The 27,996-nt window shown below is 39.9% G+C and overlaps 2 protein-coding genes and 2 long non-coding RNA genes across 4 annotated transcripts; 3 read left to right on the top strand and 1 right to left on the bottom strand.

Annotated features, from left to right (window-relative positions):
• Positions 1-1,271: 1,271 nt before the first annotated feature.
• On the bottom strand, positions 1,272-2,892 carry LOC146319622 (uncharacterized). Its single transcript, XR_014771558.1, has 3 exons — positions 2,187-2,892; positions 1,998-2,032; positions 1,272-1,371 (listed from the first exon to the last, which is right to left on the bottom strand). It is a non-coding gene; the product is annotated as an uncharacterized LOC146319622 (long non-coding RNA).
• A 3,136-nt stretch (positions 2,893-6,028) lies between these two features.
• Positions 6,029-13,053, top strand: timd4 (T cell immunoglobulin and mucin domain containing 4). Its single transcript, XM_084730173.1, has 8 exons — positions 6,029-6,128; positions 7,941-8,119; positions 9,017-9,179; positions 9,448-9,525; positions 10,480-10,559; positions 12,140-12,251; positions 12,404-12,437; positions 12,832-13,053. The coding sequence occupies exons 1-8, from the start codon at positions 6,059-6,061 to the stop codon at positions 12,914-12,916; spliced, it is 801 nt and encodes a 266-aa protein (XP_084586299.1). The 5' UTR covers positions 6,029-6,058; the 3' UTR covers positions 12,917-13,053.
• A 6,333-nt stretch (positions 13,054-19,386) lies between these two features.
• Positions 19,387-22,710, top strand: LOC146319624 (uncharacterized). The gene is made up of 3 exons (XR_014771555.1): positions 19,387-19,508; positions 20,092-20,118; positions 22,513-22,710. It is a non-coding gene; the product is annotated as an uncharacterized LOC146319624 (long non-coding RNA).
• Positions 22,711-23,087: 377 nt separating this feature from the next.
• Positions 23,088-26,830, top strand: LOC146319625 (uncharacterized). Its single transcript, XM_084730679.1, has 6 exons — positions 23,088-23,124; positions 24,103-25,321; positions 25,412-25,500; positions 25,831-26,061; positions 26,170-26,305; positions 26,389-26,830. Exons 1-6 carry the CDS (start codon positions 23,088-23,090, stop codon positions 26,492-26,494), a joined length of 1,818 nt encoding a protein of 605 aa, XP_084586805.1. The 3' UTR covers positions 26,495-26,830.
• The last annotated feature ends 1,166 nt before the right edge of the window (positions 26,831-27,996 follow it).

Raw genomic sequence — 27,996 nt, forward strand, 5'->3', positions numbered from 1 at the left:
ACTGATGTGTCCATCTGGACTGTAGCTCCCTCTAGTGCTTCCTTTCACTCATTGTGTCCAAACTCAGGCAGCAGCAACAAAAAACACACGACTACAAGTTTACCAAGCAAACAAAAGTGAACACTGAGGAGAAGAAATGTCATGATGTCATGATGAGTCGACTGGTCGATAAATGGAAACCCACAATCTTTTCAGCCAGGATCTCTTGAACGTGGTTGTATGATGTCACTTCCTGACAGTCATATTTGAGCATGCAGACACTTTTAGTTTCGTGTGTTCAGCTTTAGAGAGTCACGAGCTGCTCTCTGGGAGACACACCATTTCACCGCTTCAACCAAAGTCATTCATGGAACCAAAGCAAATGAATGAAATGAAGACGAGAACATTAACGAGGTGTTGAGCATTGGTGGGCTCGGTCGTGTCGGCTGTGTCTGAGGGAGGAGACAGTGTGTCTGGATGTTTTGAGCTGCGTTACACTTTTTCACAATTTCTAAAACACTAAACCTCATTAAAGAAAATTCTCACGGTCCCAAAGCCATTTATCAAACATTCAGTCTGTTTCTCAAACACATTTTGCACTGTGACACACTTGTGTTGCAAAATGTTAAATGACAGAAGGTGAACACAGCTGTCATCGTTTACATACACACACACACACACACACACACACACACACACACACACACACACACACACACACACACACACACACACACCTCCAAAGTTTCGTTTCTAATGATGTGATTCAATCAGTCGACTAGAATGAATCTGGATATGTGAGTCGTTCAACACCAACCAGCGATTCATACAGGAAATGAATCTTTGAGCAAACTTTCATTTCCTCAACATGGTTGAACTTGTAACGCTGAAACCCCGACAGCAGGGAAATCTACAGGCACTGGACTGGATCCAGCACACCGGACTGGTTTTCTGCACCGACCTGTGGATATGTACACTTTTTATATGTATATGTTTTGAATCCAAATGTGACAAATGCTCATTACTTTCAGAAAATCTCTGACTCTTGTGGTCAAATCAAACAAAGCTTTCAGATCACAGTCATTATAGACACACTATGAACAGTCATAACACACCACATTAAAACATGGAAAACACAGTGTTCAGAGCGTGACGCTGCAGGAAAACACTTTCATGTCTTTAAATGCATTTTGAATGTTCAAAACTATCTGTCCAAATGCATATTGACAGCTGAGTACAGAACATATTGTGTACTGTAAGTATTTGAAGTAATACAGATGAGGAACTCACCGTGCCTCAGTGACTCGTCTTTGTATCGGCGCAGCTCACTTCTTCATCTGCATCACAACCAACGGTCCAACCGGAAAGACAACCAGGTGAAACGTCTCTGTGCTGAATGAAGACATAATAATAATAATAACGTTGATTCATATTGTGACACTCAGCTATGCCCTAAAATTACACACAGGCAAACTTCAATGACGAAGCAAACAGTCAGTGTGGGTCGAAATGCCGTAACAGGCTATTTTATTATGGTGGAGGGTCGCTAACATCAATTTAAAAAAAGTTAAAAAGTCAAATATCTCGCTGCAGGTGGTGGTGGCACACCGGTCAGCAGGCTGGTGCACTGGGAGTAATACTACATGTGAACAAAACAAAGACATAATTAAATGCCAAAACTAGAAAACAAAATAAACCCTCTTTACCACAACAGAAACACACCCAAACTAATACCAGTGCCACAGCAAACCTTAAAGGATAACACCACAAATCAACAGGTGAACTTCCACTGCACCAGCTGCTCCTGTGACCAAAGGCCAACACCAGCTGCAGCACTGCAACAGAAAAGCAGAGCTGTAAGTTAGCCATGTAATCCAACTACTAAAAACAAAATCCAAATATAATAGTAGGCCGTAAACGGCAAGCAGCACTTTTCCCTGTAAATTTAACAAAGCACATGTTAAATCTCAGGCTACAGACATGCAAACAATGCTTGATATAAGGAGGCATTCTCATACCTTGCCCCTGGCACTACTGTAGGATTGTTAGGACCCTTTACAAAGAAAGAATAAATTATTGGCAGACCCACATGTTTACAGTTTCTATATTTACATGCTATGTACAAATAAAATACCTCAGGGTGCATTTTGCACCCCTACATTACCCTTAAAAACAAATAATCTCAGAACAGGATTTGTTTGGTTTACCAGAGGAGCATGTGCACCAGAGTGATTTCAGGAGCATGAGTGAGGCTTACACACCTGTGCTTCATGAGCCTTTTAACAACTGCAGTGCTCTCCTCCTGATTGGCCAATTGTACCTGACTCTCTATTCCCCCTGCTACAATCTATAACATACAACTCAAAGTGTTTTACAGTGTGACATTAAAAACAACATAGGTAAAAATAAATGAATAAAAAAAGAGATTTATTTTTATTAATATAAGATGTGATAAAAAGGCAGAGAAATGCAGGTAGAAAAACTGACAGAAGGAGGTAGAAATGTATCATGAAGTAAAAACTCGCCTGAACAAGTCGGTGTTGAGTTTTCAAAGTGCCAACAGAACTGCAGGTCTGATGGAAGTGAACAGAGTTTCAGAGGGTCGGCGCAGAGCAGCTAAAAGCCGTTTCCACGCTTGTGTTGAATAGCAGCATCAGAGGATCTCAGTGCTCTTATTGGTTGATTTAAAAATGTATGAAGGTGCTGGAACATTAAGAGCTTTGTATGTGAGACTAAGAACCTTCAAATCGGTTCTAAAAGAAACGAGGAGCCGGTGCAGGGCAGCTAAAACAGGAGTCATGTGCTCTCTGTCCCTTCTTCAAAGTCCGGCAGCAGAGTTTTAGACCAGCTCAAGTTTCCCAGTCGGCCTCTGTGGTCGGCCAGTGAACGGTGCGTTACAGTAGTCCAACCTGCTGCTGGTAAAAGCTCCGACCAGTTTCTCAGCATCTGGTTCACAGAATGAGCAACTGTGAAAAACTGTAATGAAACTTTATTAATTACCATTACAAAGAATAAATGTAATACTGCAGGGAGACCAGCAGGTGGCAGCAGCGTCATGACTGATTTCTGGAGAAATTTAACAACAGAATAAGATACTTGTACTGAGTTTATACTTCCACTGAACTACATCTGTAAGAAATGAAGTTATTTTCTTTCTTATGTTTTAGTTTCTTTTTAAATCTTTGTTGTATAAGTTTAATAATCAACTTGTGACGTGGTGATTCCAAACAATCACACAGTTTGAACCAGTCCATGTGAATTCTGCACGACCTCGCAATTTTGTCAAAACGTAGCATCTTTTCTGCAAATTGGACCAATCACTGTTGCTCCCTGCGAAACCTACTAATCACATCAGTCCTTCATGTAGACTTCATGTACGTCTCAATGTTTTGTTTTATTATTCACTTTTTTTTTGCATATATGTCTTTGTAGTTTTTCACAGGTACTGAACAGGCTTTTATCAACTCTGTCCACTTTTATTTGATAATTTTCTGCTTGTTGCCCCAGGTTCTCTTCTTCATCTGCAAATAAGCAGATTTTGTTCGAGTTTTTGGTAAAGTTACTTCAAAAATATCACAACTTTCTTTTGCAATTTTCACTTGCTCCTGAAATTTAATTGCAAAAGAAAAAAAACCCTAAAATAATTGTAACATGCGTTGAACGTGTTTAGAAAAGTTGGTGTGAAATCAGACATTTTAGGCTGCAACAATCCTAAAGTTAGCCTGATAAATGAATAATGAAACTGGTCTAAGAAAGACAAACATTCATTTGTATTTGTTGAGCTAAAAAGAAAAATATCACTAAAGGATTGCAGCTGTTTTTTTCTGGTTTAAGAAAGAAAAATGACTGAAGTGACATTTTTCATCATACAGTGAACAACTGCAGGTTCTTGTTCATGTACATGAATCATAGATGCTGTGAGACTCTGTTTAATTTAGACCAAACTGGTTGATTTTTATTTTTATTTCATTTATTTGACTTTTATTTAACCAGGTAAAGGTTCTTATTTACACACAAACATGGCTGAAACCCTGACCTTGAACTCGTGGCGTCCACTTCCTGTACGATTTCTCCCTCCTGAACCTTCATCACAGAGCTGAAATGTTGATTTTAGACGTCGAGCTTCAGTCAAACATGAAACCGCTGCGAGTCGTCTCTCCGCTGACGAGATCAAACACGCTTCTGTCATCTTTCCCTCAACTGTTTGATCGTCAATATTTGTCCTCTGGATCAATATTGTCTTTAGTTTTTAGGAACATCTGTGTGAATAATGAGTGAGTGAATAGTGAGAACATGAGAATAATTCATCCATATTAACACATCAATGTTCATGTTCAGCTACAGAGTTGATTTCACTCATTTCATTGATTTTATGACTTCAGTGATATTTTCACATCATTTTCATTCTTTTTATTTGTTACAGCTCAATAAACTTCATTCAGCTCCTCTTTATTTCTGTATTTCATTTTATTTTCTCACCACAAACTCAGTTTCATCAGGATTAGTGCTCATTTTCTTCATAAAATCTTTTTAAATTGGTTTAATTTTACTGAAATGTGGGGATACAATTTAAAGTTTGTCCTGAACATCTTTTGGTTAAATTATTTTGTTTTTTCAAATTAAAAGCCTCTCAGATTTGTCAGTTTGGGGAGGAACTGACACGAAAGAGAAAAGAAAGAAATATTTGATGTGAATAAAGAGTTCTCTGTGTTTCTGCGATGTCTCCACACAGCCAGGGTCAGTGTGTGTGTGTGTGTGTGTGTGTGTGTGTGTGTGTGTGTGTGTGTGTGTGTGTTAGAGACAAAGGTCTTTTGTCCTCAGTATTTCCTTCCATCAGTGTAAACACACTGCGTTCATCCTTGTCTGTTCATGCTCATAAAATACTTGGATTTCTGTTTTTCTTCACGTTAATCAGGAGTCAGAAACATTTAAAGGGATAATCTGAATTATTTGATATGTGGTTGGTTGAGAATCTTTTCCACAGTCAGTAGATGGAGGTCGACACGCCCCCAGTTTGGAGAAGCAGCAGGACTGCTGATGTAAGAAGCTAATCAATGTCCTGCTGTGGACAGAGTCAGCATCAACATGTGTTTTAGACACATTAAAAAAAAATCAGTTTACTTGTAGGGAAGTTTAGGGAATCCACTAGGGGTGCAATGGATCACAAAATCCACCATCAGTGGGTCCTACTCAGCTCTCTCTGCCTGAGATGGAGGCTGTTTTCTGGGCTGAAGTGTGATGAAGAGTCAGTAGTGAAGACTTTTCTAAATATAAATTCAATGATTTTTCTTGTATAAGTTGCCAAAAACACGACCTGCTGCCACGTTACTGATGTCTGTTCTTCTAAGTGAGCTGTGTGGGTAAAGAGTGGGACACTTCTCTTTTTGATGATCTGTTGCTGTCAAACTCTGAATGAAGATTCACTCCATCACAGCTGTTTACTGCAGTTTTTGTGCTTCTTGTCATTTTGTCAGGTGTTTTTACAAACATCAAATAAACACCTTCTAAAGTAAAACACACAATATTTCTCTCAGTACGAAACGGAAAGACAAAGTACTTAAATTTGTCCGAGCTGTTCATAAACACACCAGGACGTCAAATAACAAACGTCGGTGAAAAACATTGAGACATAAATAAGGAAATGGCTGCAGGATCTGTGCAGATTCAGACACCAGCAAACACTGACGGAGGGTCAGAAGTGATCATTTAAAGGGATTATGTTTAATAATAATAATAATAATAATAATAATAATAATAATAATAATAATACACCAGTGCATGTTATGCCTTCAAGTACAGTGAGTAAATGTACTTAGTTACTTTGCACGACTGCTTTGAGACAGAGAATCAATGAAGACTTCATCATGGAGACACACACACACACACACACACACACACAGTGACAGACTGTGTGTGCCCCCCCCCCACAGCAGCTCCGTCACAGAGTCACACTGTTTTGTCGTCCAACTGGACAATGAACACACACACACACACACACACACACACACACACACACACACACACACACACACACACACACACACACACACACACACACACACAGACAGAGACTTGCAGGATGGCCGCCGTCTCGCCTCGCTGCTGTCGAACGACTCAGACCTTCATCATCATCCTCATCGTCCTGTCAGGTGAGACACAAACTGCACACGTCACAACACAAACATAGTAAAAGTACTACAGTAATACCACAGTAATTAAATACTCAGTGACACGTTAGCTTAAGCTGCCTGAGATAAATCTCAGTTGATGGGTAATAAGACCCTTATAAGATGTCTTTTAACATTAATAAGTGTTAATCAGACTACATAACTATAGTCTATAGACTACATGTTAATTATAACACAATAAACAAGTTTAAAGATGTTAGATTATAAGACATTTATAAGCACATCAGAAACATGGTAACAGAACATAGAGTGTTAATGTTAATGTTAATGAAAGTCTTATGAGTTTCTTATAATTGCTTATAACAGCTATAATAGTTAACAAACACATTTATTGTATGTAACGTGTAACATCCCTGTTATATCATTATCAAACCTTTGCTAAGGTTTTGTTGCTGCTTTTATTAAGATTTATACATACTTTATTATGCGTTTATTAACAGCTAACTACTGGCTCTTAAGAGTGAACAGTGCTTATTAAGGTTAATTAATCTTTATTATTCACTTGTTTGCAGTTAACCATGACTTTGTATAATCAATAATATTTTGAGGCTGTTGCCCTTATTGCATAGTTAACTGTTAATAAGACATATAACAGGTTTAATGAACCTGAATAAGCACTGTTCACACTTAAGATCCCGTACCCCCAAAATGCACAAACTAACTGCTAATAAATGCATGATAAAATATGCAGAAATCTTATAAAGCAACAAAAGCTTAGTAAAGGTTTAATAATGACATAACGGGTCAGTTAGTTAAACCCAATGAATGGGTTTATAATGTTGTTATTAACAATTATAAGAAACTCTTAAGGCTTTTATTAACATTTTTAAGCTGTGTAAAACTGTTAAAGTAATGTCTTATAATCTCACAATATATATGATTATTACACTATTATTAACATGTACAGTCTTATTAACACATATTCATATTTATAAGCATCTTATAACAGCCTTATTACCTACAAACTAACACTTGTTATAAGCACCTTGATAAAGTGTGTTAAAAGTCCTTCAGTAAAAGTTTGTCAGTATAATCAGGAAAAAGTACTAAAGTATTCACAGTAAAAGTACTGTTACTGTAAAAGTAAAAGTACTTTTATTCTGTTCTATCAGATCTCATCAGCTAATTGTGACTCATTCATGTAAATGCAGGATTTTATTGTTGTTGTTGTTGTTGTTGTTGTTGTTGTTGTTGTTGTTGTTGTTGTTGTTGTTGAGGTGGAGCTCATTTTGAAGTCTTTTGTATCAAACTGCAGCTTATGATTATTTTCATGATTATTTTCTCCACTAATCAATTGATTGTTTGGTTTGTAAAAACTCTGCGTCACAGTGAGTAAGCATCCAAACCTCAACAATATTACAGACACATGTGAACCACAGGACAGCTGCAACGATTAATTGACTATTAATCAACTTTTAAATCAATTGCCAACTATATTGATAATCGATTGATCATTTTGAGTCTATATTTAATTAAAAAAGTCAAAATTCTCTGATTTCAGCTTCTTAAATGTAAATATTTTCTGGTTTCTTTACTCGTCTCTGACAGTAAACTGAATATTTATGAGTTGTGTACAAAAAACAAGACATTTGAGGAAACACTGATAAATATTTTTTACCACTTTCTGACATTTTATGGATCAAAAACTAAATGATTAATTGAGAAAGCAATGGACAGATTAATCAATGATGAAATCAATGGTTAGTTGCAGCCTTAAACCACTGTGTCTCAGACGTGTCTCAGACGTGTCTCAGACGTGTCTCTGTGCTGCAGGTGGACACTTTGCATCTGTTTCCTGTTTTAAAGTGGTAGAGGGGGGCGTGGCCTCTCTGTCCTGTCAGTACTCAGTGAAGCGTTTTGGTCTGAGTCGGGTCTGCTGGGGTCGCGGCTGCGGGACCTTCTGGTGCAACAACATCCTGGTGCAGACGGACGAGCACGGCGTCGTCTCCAAGGTCAGGTTCTGTCATGTATGTCAAGTTGGTCATATTGATGAAGATCAGTGAAGCAGTGTTACACAAGAGGATGAACTTTTTTATATTCTGAGGGTTTCATCTAGAACCCAGCCAGAGAATTCTATATCAAGCACCCTTTTATATTACAAAAGCAGGGGTTCTGCCGAGAACCCTTTTGTATCATGGTACAAAGAACACTTCATTAACCTTTGCAGAAATGAGTTCTTTATGGATTTCAACAATCCCCACAAACTCTTTCTTTCAAAAAGGGTTCTTTAGGTGAAAAGTGTTTTTATCGGAACTCAGTCTTACAAAGAACCCTCAACAAACTCCAATTGTTCTGGCTAGAACCTCAGCACTTCAGTAAGAACCTTTTTGGAACCCTATTTTCTAAGAGCGTAGCCTTCTATTCTGTTCTGTTCTGCTGTGTCGCAGATAATGCCAATATTTTTTCCCAGGATGGCAAAGGCATGACTTGCTCTTTTCTGCTTCTGATTGGCTTACCCTGATATCCTTACCTCAACCCTGACCAATCACACTCCTCATGCCTAATCCTAACCAATCCTAAGAACCAAACAAATGAGGACATGTTAACCAATCACAGTGAGAGAAGGGCGTATCATGATTTCAGGTCAGCATATTTGATCTTGTTCTGTAACGAGCTCCAGCCTCTCCTCCATGAGTAGGTGCACACTTCCTTCTGCACGGTGATGCATTTGGCAGATGTAGTTTGGTAGAAAGAAAATCAAACTGTGGATTATCTTCAGTAATCGTCTCTTGATTTCTAGAAAGAGACTCTGTTGAATATTTCAAATTAGTTACTGTTTTTTTTTTTTGGCAGTAAAAAATACATTTAACACTAAAAGTGAGTACGTGACCCTGACTGTGGCGCTGCAGGTGGCAGACCGGTACCAGCTGACGGGGGACGTCCTGGATGGACAGATGGACCTTGACATCCTGAGCGTGCGGCGGACGGACAGCGGGCCGTACTGCTGCAGGGTGGACATCGACGGGATCTTCAATGACAAGAAGGTGATCATGAACCTGAGAGTGGTCAAAGGTGAGCGACACTTTACCACCACACACAAAATCAAAGGACACATTCAGTTTGCTTCAATGAAAAATACTGACAACAGTAAGTCCATCATTCAGGGACGGAGTGAACGTGTGAACCTCTCACTGAGGGTTCTGGGTAAAATCAAAGATGGTTCTAGATATAACCCTTTACATTAGGTTCTAAGTAGAACTGTCTGAAGGGATTCCTTGTGGAACTTTTATGAAAGGTATGATGTTGATCTGACTTGTTTCATCTGGTTTGTTCTTTTCAGCTCCAGTCACAATTTCTCCTCCAACGACAACCATGACAGTAACAACCAATCGAGTCATGGAGCCATCGACCTCCACAGGTGAGATGATGTTCAGATTCACCTGCTCGTTCATCAGACAAGTCACACGTCAGCTGACTAATTTGCTTCTCTTTGTGGGTCTTAAGGCTGTGGTGGAAACTCTGACAACAATGGGCTGAATGACCCTTTTAGTTCCTTGAAAAGTAGTTCCTCTTACTAAAGGTTCCAGGTGCTTTGGGTGGAAACGTTGCACTAGTTTGGCTCTATCTAACAGTTATCATGATGATGGTTCTGTTAAAGGTGGGATGAGCCATGGTTGACAAAGACAGTTGATATTTGAACATAACAACCAAACAAACCACCCAAACCCTTCAGTGCTCTTCCAGAAGCTCCACCCCTCAAAACCATGAATGTGCACTGCCAAAGAAACGACAGTAACAACTGAGCAACATGACAGAAGTGCGTCTGCAGCCTGAAGTTACCAGTAGCCTCAGTGAGGGAAAGTGATATTGTATTGCTAGGAAAATACAGTCGTGTAGTGTCTGGAGCAGAGCTGAGGCACAGAGCCGACAGACAATTGGTGAGAGCTGGGAGTTTTGGAGGAGAGAGCCAGGGACAGACCTGATGTGGACTGAGGTGGAGCTCAGAGTTTCTGTTTCTTTTTGGATTAAAAAACAGATTTATCTTCACTCCTGCTTCTCAGACTGTCTGCAGCAGCGACCCACGGAGAAGTCTCAGACCTATGAGTGAGAGAAGAACTCAGTTTATTTTTTAAACTTTTGGGATTAAAAAGCGGATTTATTTTCACTCCAGCTGAACCACACAAGTCAGTCTCGCTCCCCTCATCATCAGCTGTTGCCACTTTGTTTATATTCCAAACATCGGGGTTTTTTCAGCACAAGTGTATTGATTAGAATGGCACACCTTTAACTCTGGGATTACTGGTCCAGTTTACTGGTTGAACTCTGAGTGTGTTTGTGTGACGGAGGTTTTGTGTTGTCTGTCTCCCTGTAGTGAACTGGAAATCCCTGCTGTCATCACAGCTGGAGCTTCTGAGGAGAAACTCCACCCTGCTGCGCTCTGACACCGTCACTGTGGGTAACCTCCATGTACTGGTTTGTGCACTACCATGTTCAAGCCAAGAGTTTTGCAGTATGGGGGCTGCCATCTTGTTTTTTATACCAGAGCATGCTCAGTCCTGATGGGAGCGTGGAGGTGGTGGGTGACGTACTGTGAGTTGGGCAGAGTTTTGTTTTGACTTGTCTGTTCAGCAGGAAGTAACTGTGGATGCCTGGTCACAAAGTCTCTTGTATTCCAACTAAAAAGTCATTAAAATGTTTTTCTGAAAACACTTTAAGTGAGAAACAGAATGTTGATCCTTCTGATCAGTTTGATGTGAGTTTGATGAGCCCTATGTTGCACTGGACAGACTCACTGAGAATAACCTGTCAATCAGACAGGAGACAATCAATCGTCCCCTGCCCCATCTAACCCTAAATAGGACCATAGTTTACTAAATGAACATCCTGCTGTGTTGAAGAAGACTTTAACCTAGAGACTGACACTATAAATTAAGGTTGGCTCCAGCGACAGATTCCAAGAACAGGATGAACAGAAGTCAGACAGTCTACAAGGAGACGAAGCAGCTGACGGCGTCACAGATCTTCAGGCTAATGTTAGCCAGCAACAGACTGACAGTTAAAATCTCACCTCCTGTTCTGGCTGAAGAAAAACAAACCTGTGTTGATGCATCTCCTCAAACATTTTCTCGTTTAACTTCTGCTTCTGTTTTTCTCACTGCAAAGTTTTACTGCAGCAAACTGTTGCACCGCGTCCGTCTCTGGTTTGTTAACATCTGCGTCCGATCCCACGAGATGGTGCTCCCTCTGAAACATAATATAATAATAATATAATCAGGCCTGGCTGTAACCTGCAGCACGTTGTAAATGTAAAAGTTAGTTCATAGTCAGTGTTTTATTGTGAACATCCAATTTAACTTTACAAGAAAAGTTACAAAAATGTTTGTGAATGACATTATTGTCCTTAGAAAGACTGAAAATCTAAATTGTCCCAGATTGGAATCAGCGGGTCAGACCCTTAAAAAACGTCAGAACATCTGTGAGCTTTGCAGTGGATGCTGATGTGTGTGAGAATCAGTAGGGATTTTTCTTATAAATAAATAAATCATGGTCAAAAACTGTTTGTTGCCGTCCTCACTCAGGCTCCTGGTCTTAAAATCCCATCTCCATCTTGGCCTCATTCCCTTTTCCGTGTCCTGTGGGTATCTATACCATGAAGCCAGCAAAAAACAGGCTTTAACATTGTTTTTTTTTTGTGTTGTATCATTTTGTCTTTGTCATAATTCTGATTTGATGTTATATGTTTTGTTGTTTGATGTGTTATAAGCTGTAGCTTCAGCCTGAACCTTTTTCAGACAGCATACATGTCTGATTATGTTAAATTACTTAAATATCTGATATTTCTTCTGAAGGGCTTTGTATTTCTGTATATGAATTTGAAGATTTATACATAATAAACACATTTTTATTTGTGGACTGAAAATAAATTCAAATTCTAAATTTGAATTTTATTAAACATGGACCATAAATTAAATTGCACAGTAAATCTGAAATTAAGAACTTTTAAGGATGATTTTTTTCTCTGTGTTTGTCAGGTGGAGGACTCTCTACCCTCGCTCTCCCTTCAGATCAATGTTCCCATCCTCTCTCTCTCCCTCAGTGTGTTGGTGATCTTGGTGGCAGTTTTTCTCTTCCTGGCCTTCAAACGTACGTTCTCTCCGTTTATTCCTCACACCACAGTTTGGTCACACGGAGACAATATAAACCAGAATATTTGTGATCATTGTTACATTTATCAACAAAATAAGACTGAAGTTTGAACCTGTAGGTCCAGTTTAACGTCTTATTTTCATCTCCAGGTGGAATTTACAGAAGAGCCTTAAAGACCGGCTGGTGAGTTCAACACAGCTCTGAGATTTGTTGTATTTTCATTCACTGATTGTTACCAACTGCTAACATGAGCCACACACACCAGCTGTAATACTTTGTGTTAGGGTTAGGAGGATGAGTTTGGGTTCTAGCTGCTGCTCTGGTGTCAGTATGAAACAGCCAGGAGCCAAACTTGTATAGAAAGATGATGAAGTGGCTTCATCTAGTCGATGAAACAAATTTCTGTAGTCCAAATACACAGATGATTCACATTTATTATAATGTAATGAATAATTGAGGCACTAATACATGAAAGTTGAGTTTATTGAGATTATTGGCAGGGCTGCTGTCAAACATACCGTGAGTATCCGTATTTGTATTTGATGTGTTCTTGTTATCTTTTATTCTTCTCCTCCAGTTTCTCGTCTGAAGAACCTCCTCACATTATCTATGAGATTCGGATGAGGAGACCAGTACAGGAGAACATCTACACTCTGGACTAGAGAACCTTGCTCACACCTGGACCACAGATGAACAGAGAGAATTTAAACTGCACAACATTTAAATTTCAACGGATAAGTGGTTGAAGGTGGATGGATGGAACATTTAAATTAGATTAAATAAATCAAACGCACCCTTATCCATTAAGCTTCATGTGTTTGGTTGGTTTACAGTTCATTTTATTCAGTGTGTGGTATAATACAGTGGAAATCTCCTGTGGTGATCACGTCTTTATTGTAACTAATTTGAGCCTTTGCTAAGCCCCACCTCTAAACTGTCCAATCATAGGTTAGCAACTGTAACTAGGGCTGTCAAGCTTTCCATTTCTATACATGTTGAAGGTGAGCAGGAGGCTCTGAGAAGAGTGATACTCTGTCTTCATCTGCTCTAACATAAGCTCTGAACGTTAGCATGTCTGGCTAACTAATGTTAGCTTTAACTTTACCTCCAGTCAAACTTGTTAGATCCACTGCATCTGCATTTGTTCTGTGGGGGTTTGAGGAGGAGGATGAGGGCTGATGAAGAATCTGAGTGGGTCGATGATGATGCGTCTCTCTCTGGCTCGCTGTCTCAGGTCTAAGTCAGGTTAGCTTAGCTCTTATCCCGGCTCTCTTCCTGTGGTGATTGTGGTCCAGCTGGTCCGGCTGGGTGACCCGTCTCAAGGTCCGCTGCACTAATCGAGTCCCTGCTCTTCCTTTTCCCACGTTAATGAGTGTATTTCTGTCATCTATCATGTAGATATACCTGCTGTATTTCACCATCTGACCAATGTTAGCTGAGATGTAAGCTAGCTTTAGCCTCAGTCTGTTAGCATTAATGTTATATCATGTACGCAGCTGTTAGCTAACTTTACATAAACACTTTTACAGGGTTCTTGTTTTAAAATGTGTCAGATGGAAACATTAAAACATCAGCTGGAGACTCAGCTGACTCAAGTCAAGTTAGCATTAGCATTAGCATTAGCTTCCATCAGCCAGCTACACTCATGAAATTTGCTTATGAGTCATTATTTTAGCAAAATCCACCATCATCAGTTAGAAATGAGAATCTGCTTTTGTTTATGTCTCTAAGGAAACAAAGACCTCATGTTTCAACAATTACTCACAATTTCAATGTTAAATCTGCCACCATGATCACTGTAAACTGCATAAATGCAGTGCGAGAATGGAAAGTTTGGGGGTGGAGCTTAGCAAGGGTCAGTTGACACGTTAAATTAAATTTAGATTGACAGAGGGCGGCACGGTGGTGCAGTGGTCAGCACTGCCACCTCACAGCAAGAAGGTCCTGAGTTCGATCCTCCAGCTGGATCAGGGCCTTTCTGTGTGGAGTTTGCATGTTCTCCCCGTGTCTGCGTGGGTTCTCCCCGGGTTCTCCGGCTTCCTCCCACACTCCAAAGACATGCATGCAGGTTAACTGGTGACTCTAAATTGCCCGAAGGTGTGAATGTGAGTGTCAGTGGTCGTCTGTCTCTGTGTGTCAGTCCTGTGATGAACTGGTGACTTGTCCAGGGTGAACCCCGCCTCTCACCCAGTGTCAGCTGGGATAGACTCCACCCCCCACGACCCTTACGGAATAAGTGGTTACAGAAAATGGATGGATGGATGGATAGATTGACAGACAAAGACAGTCTCTCACCAAAGACTACCATTCATACTTCCTGGGCTGGACGCCGCTGCTGCTGCTGTAGTTTGTGATTTATTTGTGTTTTGTGGTTAAAACCTGCTGAATCTTTCAAAACAAGCTGAATAAAAACCAATCAAAACATCTGTTTGAAACAACAACAAGGACAACAAGTCCTTCAAACTCCAGGACACGACACATCATCAATGAATCACTCAGTTTAGAGCCGCTGTGGACAACAGACACGTCCTCAAACTAACACAGAGTAGATCCTGACTCCCAGAACAACACATATACCATCTTAGAAAACAGGGTTCCCCCTACAGGACTGTGGTTCTACCCAGAACCATTTCTGGAAGAAAGACTTTCTTATCAGACGTGGATGTTAAAAGATTCTAACCCTCAAATATTCAAAACTGTAGATTTATCTGGAACCTTCTTACTCAGTTCATTTTACTAGTGTTCTCTCATTTGGAGAATACAATACTATTCTTTGTAGAACCCTCAACAGACAAGAGGGGTACAGGTAGAACCTTTAGGGAAAGGCATTTTAGACCCTATTTGTTGGTTCTAAATGAAACCATTGAAATATGAAAAGGTCTGCTTTAGAACTCTCTTCTCGGGTTCTTGATAAAATCTTTTTATAAAAGGAATATAAAAGGGTTTGTGGAAAAAAAACCCCTTGATGTTGGGTTCTATAGGCAAAGCTCTTCTCAAAGCAGAACTATTATAAAAGGTTTTAACAGGAACCAAAAGGGTTCTTCTATGAGGACAAGTCAAAGTTCTAGTAAGCACCTTTATTTCTGAGAGTGATTCATGAAGTTTCTTTGTGTTTTGAAGACAGCAGCTGCTGAGTTTTACTGGACTCAAACTGGACTAATTATATTTTCTGTAACTTCTGTCTCGGTGACAAACATCTCTTTAACTCATTATATATAATTATATTCAGTTTTCACACTTGTATGCAGAATGTTACTTTTACTTCACAACTTGTTTGACATCTATTTTTTCACGTTTGTTTGTCACTTTATTTTGGAGGTGGAGCTCATTTTAATTACTTTGGCCAATTTAATCTATATTCATTCATCTTAATTTATTAGTTTATTATATTTCTTTTAATAATCTGAATCTGCAAAGTAAACTTATGAAAGTGAAATAAAACTTTTGTATTGGATTAGAAAGAGCAGAACTAAAAAAAAAAAAAAGTAAAGTAACATACAAGTACCTCAAAATTATTCTTAAGCACAGTACTTCAGGAATATCACTGTAAAACCAAATGCTCACATTCATCACATCATCATATTAATCAAGTTTTGAATCAAACTTAAAGTCTCAAAATTTTGAGAAATTTTTGAAACTTTGAAAGCCTGAAATAAACCAAACAAAGTTTTGTCGACCTATAATCTTTTGTTGATGTATTTTCCTTCTTGGGATTAAATTGAATCTTGTGAGTTTTAGAAACCACCCAAAAAAAAAAAAAAAATCATGTTTTAAAAACTGGTCATAGTGAACTATGAACCTGATTAAATTAAAAATTATCTCAACAGAACATTTTTAGCTGGTAAAACATTTTTATTTTTTTTTTTATTTGGGCTCAAACCTGAAATCTATTGAATTCACTTGTTTTCTCAATGTTTTCATTTTTGAGCTGGCTGAATGAAATATTTGAACTTATCTTTCATCAAAGAGTACATGTAACACTAACTTTATTTAAGCTCTGATAACCTCCAACTTCTCAGTTTATTAACTTAAAATTGTGGAACCCGATTGCCTCAATTTAAATATTAAGTATTGCTAACTTGGTTACTTTCCACCACTGAATCAAACCGACAACGAAACAAAACTGAGCGGTCTGCTTTGATGAGTCTTTGATATAAAGAAACCTGAGGATCCCTGTCAGGCTGGATAAAGTAAAGTTTCATATGGAAATCCCGTCTTCTAAATTTAAAATGTGGACACATCTGTAAACCTGTCAATCACAAACACCACCTGCAAACTGTCTGCAGGGCAGAAACACATCGTCCCTGACTCTGACTCGCACTACGCGCTGCTCTTAATCACTTGTCGGCTGTGAGCAGCTGTTTAGTTTGTCTAAGCCAATCACAGCCCCGAGTGTGTGTTCACGTCCACACGGAGAGACGCCTGAGGGGAGGGAGTTACTCCAACACACAGATACTGTGTCATGTTGATCTTCATCTTGATGTTGAACTCTGAGCGGAGGTCAAACAGAAGACACAAAACACGAAGCTGATTCAGAGATGATCCAGAATCAATACTTTACAATAACCATCATTAAGAAATGGTAAAGTTTAGTTAAGTACTGTTAATGAAACCATCACACAGACATATGTTTTTAATACTTTGTTAGTGGTTATTCATTTGTTTGTAAAATGTCTAAAACATTATTTCGATGGCTGTTATAAAGTTGCGACTGATGATTACAGCACTTTAAAATACATTTCCTCTACATAAAGTCTCAACTGCTGCAACTGTGTTGTGCATCTATAAACATCGAAAAACCGAAAGCAGTTAGCAGACTGCGACGACAGGAAGTGGCAGGCAGGGTGTGGACAGGATGAGACGAGCTGCCCATTGATCCACAGCAAACAAGAAGGAGAGGAAGGACCTTGTTGTGTCTTAGGTCACATGAAAGCAGCATGAAGAGCACCGAGTGCAGACGGTGGCACAAGGAAAAGTGTTACAATTCAAGTGATCAATAGGACAGATAATTGGAAACAGGCTTGACTCAGCTCTATGATCAGGGCGAGCGATGACACCCCACCCTGTGACCTCTGCAGGACCATCAACGCCTCCCTCCAGCATAGTCTGTCCAGATGTAAAACCTCACTGACACCGGGTCGGTTCAGATGGCGACACAAACTAGTGCTCAGGAAACTGGCAGAATTGATGGAGGAAAGAAGGCAAGAGAAAAGCAAAGAGAGTCCATCAGGGAGCAAACAGCAGGTCCACTTCCTCAGGCAAAGGGGAGCCAGTAGCCAAGACCAACAGGAGATCAGCAACCAGACTCCCGGTGCTGTGGGCCTCAGATGAGCTGACAGTGTCATGAGAGGAAGTGATGCAGGCAGCCCATCAAAACAAGAAGGCAAATCCACTGACCTGGTCTCAAAGTGACTCTGAGTAGTCCAGGCCTGAGCATGTACAGAGTTATGACTCAGGAGTTTGGTTAAATATTAGTAACTTGTTTCATTTCATCCATTCATTCAGACAAAATCACCCTTAACCCTTAAGTTAAATCAAATATTCCCCTGGACTTAAAATAATTGCTTTATTTGATGGCCTTGGCATTTGTCCTTCCAAAGAACAACAACAAGTCGCTTTGCCCCTAAAATGACAAAGTTTAGGACCTGACCGTGACACACTGCTGAAAGACTGTGGTCGCATCTGGCCTCTGACTGTGACTGGATCTTAAATGTGTCCTGGGTGCATTCACACCTGCAGACCACCTTAGGACTGTCCACTTGGGATTGGATCACCCGGGACACATACCAGGTGTGAACAGGACCTAACGTCTGACAAAGAGACACTCCTGTTCAGGTGGAAGCGGGGATGAGGGTGGATGCCGTCCACCTTTGTAGCAGAATGACCTAAATTCATCTAATTCCCTTTTTTAATAAAGGTTTTAAAGGAAAGGGTCATGCATTTAGAAAAATCTTCTGTCAGTTTTCTTTTAGGGGCCGGGCAAAAACTAAACGAATGAAGAAAAAATGATCAATATTAGTTTGTACCCAAGATTTACATAAGTTCATGCCAGAGGGGTGACTTCTTCTGTATTCTGTAGTTCACTTATTATTTGATTATTTCTATTCTTTTAAACTCACCAAAATGCAGGAAACAGTCGCACACTCCCGTCGTTGGAGTCAGGTGGTCCTAAAACTCAGAATCTCACAGTATCTACTGAAAGTTTGAAAAAACAAAACAAAAAAACAATGATGCTCAGTCAAATCCATCTGAAAGTTCGTATTGCGTTGTCTCTGAGTGTAGGGAGATGAAGAGGGGCACCAGACTACAAACTGACTATCTTGGAGTCTGTAACTTTGCACTTGCACTTTAAATATCATGCACTTCAACTCAGGTTCTGCCTGCTTTAATTTGCATAAACTGTCCTTTGTGCACATGCACTTTAAAGCAGGACACTTTAAACAATGGTTCATGCGTAGGCGCTTTCATTACACTGTTATTTTTGCACTTTATTCTTGAGCTGGGTTGTTTACTGGACCTATACATCATAGCATCTGTTTCTTTTTTCCTTTCATCCTGTGTTTTATCATGTTTTGTTTCTTATTGTTTTATATGCTGTCTGTGAGATTTTATTTTTAAGAGCATTTGTAACCATAACTGTACAAAAGAATACAAAAAGCAGTGAATGGAAAGAGAAGAGGCAACCAGATGAACTGATAAAAAAAGAAATGGAAATTACTGAAGAGCATGCAGTATGTTCAAGAGGTGCTGAATTACTTACATGATATTAGTATCAGTATGAGCTCAAAACAAAATAAAGATTGAAATTCAAATTTAGATTTTCCACTTTGTACATAATGTGAATGGTGTTTTTATAGAACTATAGCAGTTAGGATTTGGATTACTGTATATATATACACCTTGAAGCAGAATGAATAATTCATTTCTACTAATGATTCATCCACCATTATTGACTCCAACACTCTGGGAGTCTTAATATTGTAAATATAGTCTAATATGATGTGAGTGTTGGGAGCTTGAGGCTTCATCCAGAGAGGTGTGTTCTTCACCAAACAGCCCGAGTCACTGACACCTGAAAGTCTATAAATGTTTTCGCTGATTTTGAGGAGACGTCACTTTCTTTGAGATCTTTGAAGATTTCGTTTTTCAGTTGTCTGACGAGCCGAGCGTCACGTCGAGCAGCCTGCAGAACCGACTGCAGAACCGACTGCAGACCTGCACACATGGTTTCACTGAAGTTCAGCCTGTTGGCCTGTGAGTACTCTGATCTGATCATTAATAAGAAAACATATCTCTGTTTGGCAGAATTCAATGTTAAACCAGGTTGAAAACTTTAAATTCTGGACAACATGACGACTTCAGACTAAATAATCTCAAACCAGAATTATTTTCTAAACTGTTTTCATGACGTTTGCTCGGAGCGTGACCGCTCACTTAAATCTGATCATTTCAACATGTTGTCTTTACAGAAACTGTTTGATTTTCTGAAAATACATTTTTTCAAGGCTGAAACTGACAGTTATTATCATTATCAATTACCAATAATTTTCCTGATTATTCAGTTAATTGTTACATCTGTATATGCCAGAAAATGTTAAAAACTATTAAAGGAATTCAGGGAAAACCAGGATGGACTTATCTTTTGTCAGGGTCAACGACGGGAACAAACCATGTGAATTTCCAGACAATAACGTTCTAATCCACAGTCTCATCCAGTATTGATTATTTTTCCATTGAGATGTGTGTTGTGTACAGTTGCAGGAATACTGTATTAGTCTTAGATTCATTAAACGTGTGTGTGTGTGTGTGTGTGTGTGTGTGTGTGTGTGTGTTTCAGTGCTGGCCATCGGACTCATAGCGTCAGGTAAGAACACGCTGCATCACACGTGGTTCTACATTACTGACACGGCAGGAACTTACATCTGTACAGTGAGACTACAGAGACTCAAGGTCCCAACTTAACCCCTCATGTATCGATACAGCTGAGACACAAGTTTCATACTGGTCAGTATTGATAATTATTGATCGTATAGGTTGTGACTGACAACATGTTGTGTACTTCAAAGGGTGGAAGTGGCTAAGGTGATAAATTAAGTAGAGCTGCAATGATTGATTGAATAATGGATTATTAGTTGCTGACAATTTAATCAATTAATCAGTTTGAGTAATTTTTTAAGACAAAAAAGTCAAAATGATCAGATTCTAGTAAATGTGAATATTTTCTGGTTTTGTTCTGTTCCTAAGGATATTAGGGCTTTCAGAAACACTGATCAACATTTTCACCAGTTTCTGATATTTTAAAGATCAAACAACTGATCGATTATCAAGAAAATGATCAATAACGAAAATATTCATTATAGGAAAGACTTGAAAAACATGTTTGGTCTTGTTTTCAATGACAATAATCGATACCTGCAGGCCTAAATTTAAGTTTGTTTTATTATTGCTGGGTGATATAGAGAAAATGAAATATCACATTATTATTGACCTCCGTATCAATATTACATCATCATTGCAGATATGGCTATTGATGCTTTCACTAAATAATAACGTTAGAGCTGCAGGTTTTGTGCAGTTTTCTCAACCAATAGTTGAAAATGCTAACAATCAATCAATCAGTAATAATTAATAAGATAAATAATGCACTTTTTCCCTCATTTTCATTATTTTTCTCTTTTTCTTCCTCAATTTAAGTTGACCTGGCCAAACAAAAAAAATATCAAATTAGGCACAATTACTGGCATTTCTTGACTATTTATTAATTTTTCATTGGTGAAATTTTTAACAATAATCAATCATTAACATCCCTAATTAACACAATGTGAATTTTGGGACCCAGTTTACTGTAATGACCAGGAAAAGACAACACTGATGACACATCCTCATATAACGAAATACAAAATAAGATGATGTCTAATCTCATATCAAAATATGATGTAATACCAACACATTACCCACCCAATGATACGCTGCATCCATATTTTTCATGCGTCATCGAGGTGTCCTGCTACCGATGCGTGTGGTTGTGTGAATTGTGTGTCGTGTTTTTTTGTGAAAAGGAGCCCTGTTTTTAAAATCATGCTTAAAGCAGTAGTTCACCCAAGACTGAACTTTCCCTCAGTGTCTCCTCCTGTTCTGATGTGAGGATGATGAAGATCTCCAGTTCATAAAACACTGCTGGAGCTTCAGTGGAAAACAGACCTGCAGACAAATCCAGTACACCTGAAGTGAACGGTGACCAGTTTTAAAATGTAAAAAAAAAAAAAAAAAAAACCCACAAAATGTCTCCATACTGCTCGTGTGCTGTGATCCAAGTGTCCATAAGCTGCAACATTAAAATTTGACCCAGAAAGACGTCATTTCCACCATGTTTTTAGTCTAAATATCAGCTGTACCCTCTCAGACCTGATCCTCGTCCACACGCCTGAAGCGGGTCACAGGCTCTCGACCAAACAGCGCAGCTGCAGCAAAGAAATGATGTTCCTCTTCTATGTCGAAGTCCTCGAACATTTTCTTCTCTGTTGAAAGTTTGTGAAGTCGACTGGACACATAACAAGTCAGTGTTTCTGAGCAGATCTCTCTCTGTTGTCCGAGTCTCTTCCAGGCAGCATGTAAACACAGACGTGAAGGTGTCGAGATCTTGTATATCTCGTGTCGCGTCGTTTGGTCGAGAGCCTGTGACCTGCTTCAGGTGTGCACACGAGGATCAGGTCTGAAAAGCTACAGCTGATATTTAGACTAAAAACATGGTGGAAATGACGTCTTTCTGGGTCAAATTTTAATGTTGCAGCTTATGGACACTTGGATCACAGCACACCAGCAGTACGGAGACATTTTGTGGGTTTTTTGTGTTTTTTTTACATTTTAAAACTGGTCACCGTTCACTTCAGTTGTTCTGGATTTGTCTGCAGGTCTGTTTTCCACTGAAGCTCCAGCAGTGTTTTATGAACTGGAGATCTTCATCATCCTCACATCAGAACAGGAGGAGGAGACACTGAGGGAAAGTTCATTTCATTCATTTTACTTTAAGCAATTGTAAAAAAAACCCCCAAACAAACAAACAAACAAAAAAAAAACAAATGTAACAGCTTCATCAATTGCTTCATTTCCAGTGATTTCAATACTAACATTAATATTTAAATTTTAGGGCTGTTAGATTTCCATGAGGCGTTCCATGATTTACTTAAATAACTTGAAAAGAAAGAAAAAAGCTGATGGATGCTGATGTTTCTGTCAACTGTCAACTTGTTCGATGCAGTTGCTTCAGACTCGTCTTCATCAGAGGAAGACTCAGATCATAAACCATGTGAAAAGGACAAATATGGAGGAATAGAAGAGGATGACAAAAAAGGCAATGGAGAGAGGTCAGAAGTCATCTGTAGCTGCTTCCTGTCTCCTCTATCCATTTATTTTCAGTATTTCCACTTAGTTGTTGCCTCTTGATTTCATTCTTTCATCTGTCAGGACACACAGCTGCACATTTTCTATTTCTGTATTAATTCTGTCTTGTCTGTCCATCTGCTTGTACATCAGTGCGTCCAATTCTTTTGAACACAATATCTTTAGAACACTTTAATTGAATTTCTTCAAACTTGGGTCACATGTCCACATTGACTCGAGGACAAACTGGCTGGATTTTATTGGTCAAAGGTCAAAGTTCAAGGTCACTGTGACCTCATGTCTGTCCCATGCTCAAGAATGCAATATCTGTCAACGCCTGGAGGGACTACTACATCTGACACAACATCTGCTCGGACTTAAGGATGAACTGATCAGGTCAAATGTCAACTAATGTTTGTGCAACTTGTATGACTAATGTTTTGTCAGGTAATAATGACCTTTGACCCAAATTTAAAGAAATTTAGTCCAGGTGTGCCTGAGATATCACATTCATAGGAGAATGGGATGAATGTTAGGTCAAAGTGACTTTTAAACACCAAAAATCTCATCAGTTCATCCCTGAGTCCAAATGGACATCTGGACATCAATAATGCAATAACTTTACCATACATCTGGATTGCTCTGGACTGTGTATCAAAGACAGTTTTGGGTAAATAATGTGATGCACCTGTATAGTTGCACCGACAAGAACAATAAATTGATCAGATGAATACACAGTAATTCTCTCTCTCTGCTTCCCTTTTCAGTTTCAGAAAAGCACCACCTCCTCACATGATACAAACTGATCCAACAGGACTGCATTTAGCACCTAAAACACATAGTATTTCTTTAGTAAGTGCTATACACATAGGACCAGAAACTTACACACTACCACCAAGATTTCCTCCAGGAATAAGACCAGGAACTTATCCACTACCACCAAGATTTCCTCCAGGAATAAGACCAGGAACTTATCCACTACCACCAAGATTTCCTCCGGGAATAAGACCAGAAACTTACACACTACCACCAAGATTTCCTCCGGGAATAAGACCAGAAACTTACACACTACCACCAAGATTTCCTCCGGGAATAAGACCAGGAACTTACACACTACCACCAAGATTTCCTCCGGGAATAAGACCAGGAACTTACACACTACCACCAAGATTTCCTCCGGGAATAAGACCAGGAACTTACACACTACCACCAAGATTTCCTCCAGGAATAAGACCAGGAACTTACACACTACCACCAAGATTTCCTCCAGGAATAAGACCAGGAACTTACACACTACCACCAAGATTTCCTCCAGGAATAAGACCAGGAACTTATCCACTACCACCAAGATTTCCTCCGGGAATAAGACCAGGAACTTACACACTACCACCTAAATTTCCTTCATATATTTATATACCCGAAAGACCAGTAATCTGTCAAACAACTAAACCAGTTACACTTCCTTCAGGAATACCAACAGTACCCTGGAAAGTCCCTGGAAAGTCTAAACCTCCCCCAAAACCTGAAGCACCGGCAAAATCTAAACCTCCCCCAAAACCTGAAGCACCGGCAAAATCTAAACCTCCCCCAAAACCCGAAGCACCCGCAAAATCTAAACCTCCCCCAAAACCCGAAGCACCCGCAAAATCTAAACCTCCCCCAAAACCCGAAGCACCCGCAAAATCTAAACCTCCCCCAAAACCCAAAGCACCCGCAAAATCTAAACCTCCCCCAAAACCCGAAGCACCGGCAAAATCTAAACCTCCCCCAAAACCCGAAGCACCCGCAAAATCTAAACCTCCCCCAAAACCCGAAGCACCCGCAAAATCTAAACCTCCCCCAAAACCCGAAGCACCCGCAAAATCTAAACCTCCCCCAAAACCCGAAGCACCCGCAAAATCTAAACCTCCCCCAAAACCCGAAGCACCCGCAAAATCTAAACCTCCCCCAAAACCCGAAGCACCCACAAAATCTAAACCTCCCCCAAAAACTAAACCTCCCCCAAAACCTGAAGCACCGGCAAAATCTAAACCTCCCCTAAAAACTAAACCTCCCCGAAAACCTGAAGCACCCGCAAAATCTAAACCTCCCCCAAAAACTAAACCTCCCCCAAAACCTGAAGCACCCGCAAAATCTAAACCTCCCCCAAAAACTAAACCTCCCCCAAAACCTGAAGCACCCGCAAAATCTAAACCTCCCCCAAAACCTGAAGCACCCGCAAAATCTAAACCTCCCCCAAAAACTAAACCTCCCCCAAAACCTGAAGCACCGGCAAAATCTAAACCTCCCCCAAAAACTAAACCTCCCCCAAAACCTGAAGCACCGGCAAAATCTAAACCTCCCCCAAAAACTAAACCTCCCCCAAAACCTGAAGCACCCGCAAAATCTAAACCTCCCCCAAAAACTAAACCTCCCCCAAAACCTGAAGCACCCGCAAAATCTAAACCTACTGGCAAACCCAAAGGTCCTAAGAAACCCAAAGGTCCTGGAAAAACCAAGGGTCCTGGAAAACCCAAAGGTCCTGGAAAACCCAAAGGTCCTCAAAAACCCAAAGGCCCTGGAAAACCCAAGGGTCCTCAAAAACCCAAAGGCCCTGGAAAACCCAAGGGTCCTGGCAAACCAAAAGGTCCTCAAAAACCTAAAGGTCCTGGCCTACCCAAATCTCCTTGCAAATTTAAACTGCCCCGCAAATGTCCTGGCAAACCCAAGGGTCCTGGAAAACCCAAAGGTCCTGGCAAACCCAAATGTCCTGGCAAACCAAAAGGTCCTCAAAAACTCAAATGTCCTGGCAAACCCAAGGGTCCTGGAAAACTCAAACCTCCTTGCAAATTTAAACTGCCCCGCAAATGTCCTGGCAAACCCAAGGGTCCTGGAAAACCCAAAGGTCCTGGAAAACCCAAGGGTCCTGGAAAACCCAAACGTCCTCAAAAACCCAAAGGTCCTGGTGTATCCAAATCTCCTTGCAAATTTAAACTGCCCCGCAAATGTCCTGGCAAACCCAAGGGTCCTGGGAAACCCACTGGTCCTGGAAAACCCAAGGGTCCTGGAAAACCCAAACGTCCTGGTGTATCCAAATCTCCTTGCAAATTTAAACTGCCCCGCAAATGTCCTGGCAAACCCACTGGTCCTGGCAAACCCATAGGTCCTGGAAAACCCACTGGTCCTGGCAAACCCACTGGTCCTGGCAAACCCATAGGTCCTGGGAAACCCACTGGTCCTGGCAAACCCATAGGTCCTGGGAAACCCACTGGTCCTGGCAAACCCATAGGTCCTGGCCAGCCCAATTGTCCCTGCAAACAAAAATGTCCTGGCAAACCTAAATGTCCCTGCAAAGCTAAATGTCCCTGCAAACCAAAATGTCCCTGCAAAACTAAATGTCTTCACTCAACAGTGATCTGTGAGGGACAGAGCAAGACACTACAGTGCAGTAAGTTCTAATTTCCTGTACACACTTTTGGTCATGTGCCAAAGCATACCTGTCTTTTACTGTCTTTTACCATCTCACATACATATATTGTGTTTTGTCTCTCCTCAGATATGGGGAAAAGGATCCAGGTAGAGTCAGCCACTTACGGACGCCAAAGTAAAGCATTTTGTTGGAGCAAAAAGTGGGAGGGTAAAAACCAAAGCTTGAGCTGTAAAAGAAATGTCACCAGTATTTTGGCCAAAAGGTAAGAGATAGGCAAACGATGAAGAAAGAAAATCCAGCAGATTGATGAAAAGGTTTTTTTTACGTTCCATCTTTTCCTTCTAGCTGTAACAGTAAGTCCAGATGTATAATCAAGTCATCAAATGCACTGGCAGGAGACCCCTGTTGGGGCACCTACAAATACCTGTCTGCTACCTACAGATGTGTCTGAGGGGTAAGAAACAAATACACTCATATGTTCAATGTAAAACCTTTGTACTTCAAACTTGTATGAAAGATGAGAATTCCAGAACTTGTAATACTTTAAACATAAATCATATGATTTACAATGGTCTCTCGTTGAACTTCCCAAAAAGTTTTTGTTAAATTTGTACAAGAGAAATTACAATAAGGTCTTGAATCTGAATATTGGATCAACTCTGAATTAGGCTAAAGTGTCCCTTTAGGCCTGTCTCTAAAATGTGACAATGAGACACATTGAAAGCAGTAAAATTATCTATTGAAAGCGGAACCTGTAGCTGTAATGTTTTCACTTCTCTCAGACCACCATCGCATTATGCTGAAACTAAGGATCCGGTCAGCGTTAAATATCTGATTCTCAGACACATGCTGGCACAAGGTTGGCATTAGTAATGGATTCAAAGAACAGGATAAATAGAAGACAGACAGTCTACAAGAAGATGGAGAAGCTGATGGCGATAGCTCTTCAGGCTAATGTTAGCCAGCAGCAGACCGCGATTCACAGACTGACGGCTAAAATTTCACCTCCTGTTCTGTGAATTATAGCTCATTGAATCAGCCAAAATTGGGTCCTTACAAAAAAAACCCCAAAAAACAGAAAGTGGAATCACCCAAGAAACTTGAAATCGGTGCATCTCTCGCTGAATGTTTGTAATCACTTTTACCCAGTGACACCAAAAATAAACTGCCCATCCAACTTCAGCTTCATCAGTACATTTCACTGCCTCATGTCTTTGTTATGTAGCTCATGTTAATATGTAACTGTACTCGCTATTGCTACGGTTTAATCAGGTTGTCACGGTAATGGTGGATTTCCCACTGGCTGCCATCTAATTACTTCTGCAAAACAGAGAGTGTAAACACACCTCATCTATCATTTCATCAGTAATGGCGGTTGTATAACAGTGAAGATAACTCCCATCATCCCATTTTTAATTTGTGTTGAGATGTTCAGACTTGTCCTTCGGCTCGTTCTAGATGAACCGGGCCTGTGCAGAACCGGTCATCGGTAATCACCGCACAAATCCTGCCAGTTGAATCTGTGTCTGACTTGATGATTTATAGTTAGCGCTGTTGTGGAGCTTTCATGTTGTCTCTTGTAAACTGTCTGACTTGTTTTATCTTGGTTTATGTGCAACCAAACAAGCTTCCCTATTGTGGATTGAGTAAGGTATCTTTAATCCAATTTAAGATAATCTAGTGTAATCTAATCTTATCTTAATGTGTCTGTTTGTGTGTGTTTTACAGAGCCGTCGTTCCAACATGAAGAAACATTTGGCCTCATTCTATCTTTCTTTCCCTGCATCCCAACTTCTCACAATATAAAATTAAAAAACTTTTTAGTGCATCTACATTTGAAAAATCCAGTACAGATGAAAATTAAAGAATATTTGAGAGTGGTGTTGTTGGACACAAGCAAGCTGCTCTGAGCTAAAATACAATTAAAATGAACTTTGGTGCTACAGAACATAC

Source organism: Lutjanus erythropterus, chromosome 11 (genome assembly GCF_056507025.1).
Source record: "Lutjanus erythropterus isolate fLutEry1 chromosome 11, fLutEry1.hap2, whole genome shotgun sequence".
NCBI lineage: Eukaryota > Metazoa > Chordata > Actinopteri > Lutjaniformes > Lutjanidae > Lutjanus > Lutjanus erythropterus.

What these genes read in the sequence shown, in the direction of transcription:
- LOC146319625 (XM_084730679.1), top strand. Translation starts at nt 23,088, where the DNA reads ATGACCTTTGACCCAAATTTAAAGAAATTTAGTCCAG. An exon ending in TGCAAATTTAAACTGCCCCG is followed by an intron (nt 25,322 to 25,411) that starts CAAATGTCCTGG and finishes TCCTCAAAAACT; the next exon opens with CAAATGTCCTGGCAAACCCA. An exon ending in ATGTCCTGGCAAACCCAAGG is followed by an intron (nt 25,501 to 25,830) that starts GTCCTGGAAAAC and finishes GCAAACCCATAG; the next exon opens with GTCCTGGGAAACCCACTGGT.
- timd4 (XM_084730173.1), top strand. Translation starts at nt 6,059, where the DNA reads ATGGCCGCCGTCTCGCCTCGCTGCTGTCGAACGACTCAGACCTTCATC. An exon ending in CATCCTCATCGTCCTGTCAG is followed by an intron (nt 6,129 to 7,940) that starts GTGAGACACAAA and finishes TCTGTGCTGCAG; the next exon opens with GTGGACACTTTGCATCTGTT. An exon ending in TGCGCTCTGACACCGTCACT is followed by an intron (nt 10,560 to 12,139) that starts GTGGGTAACCTC and finishes TGTGTTTGTCAG; the next exon opens with GTGGAGGACTCTCTACCCTC.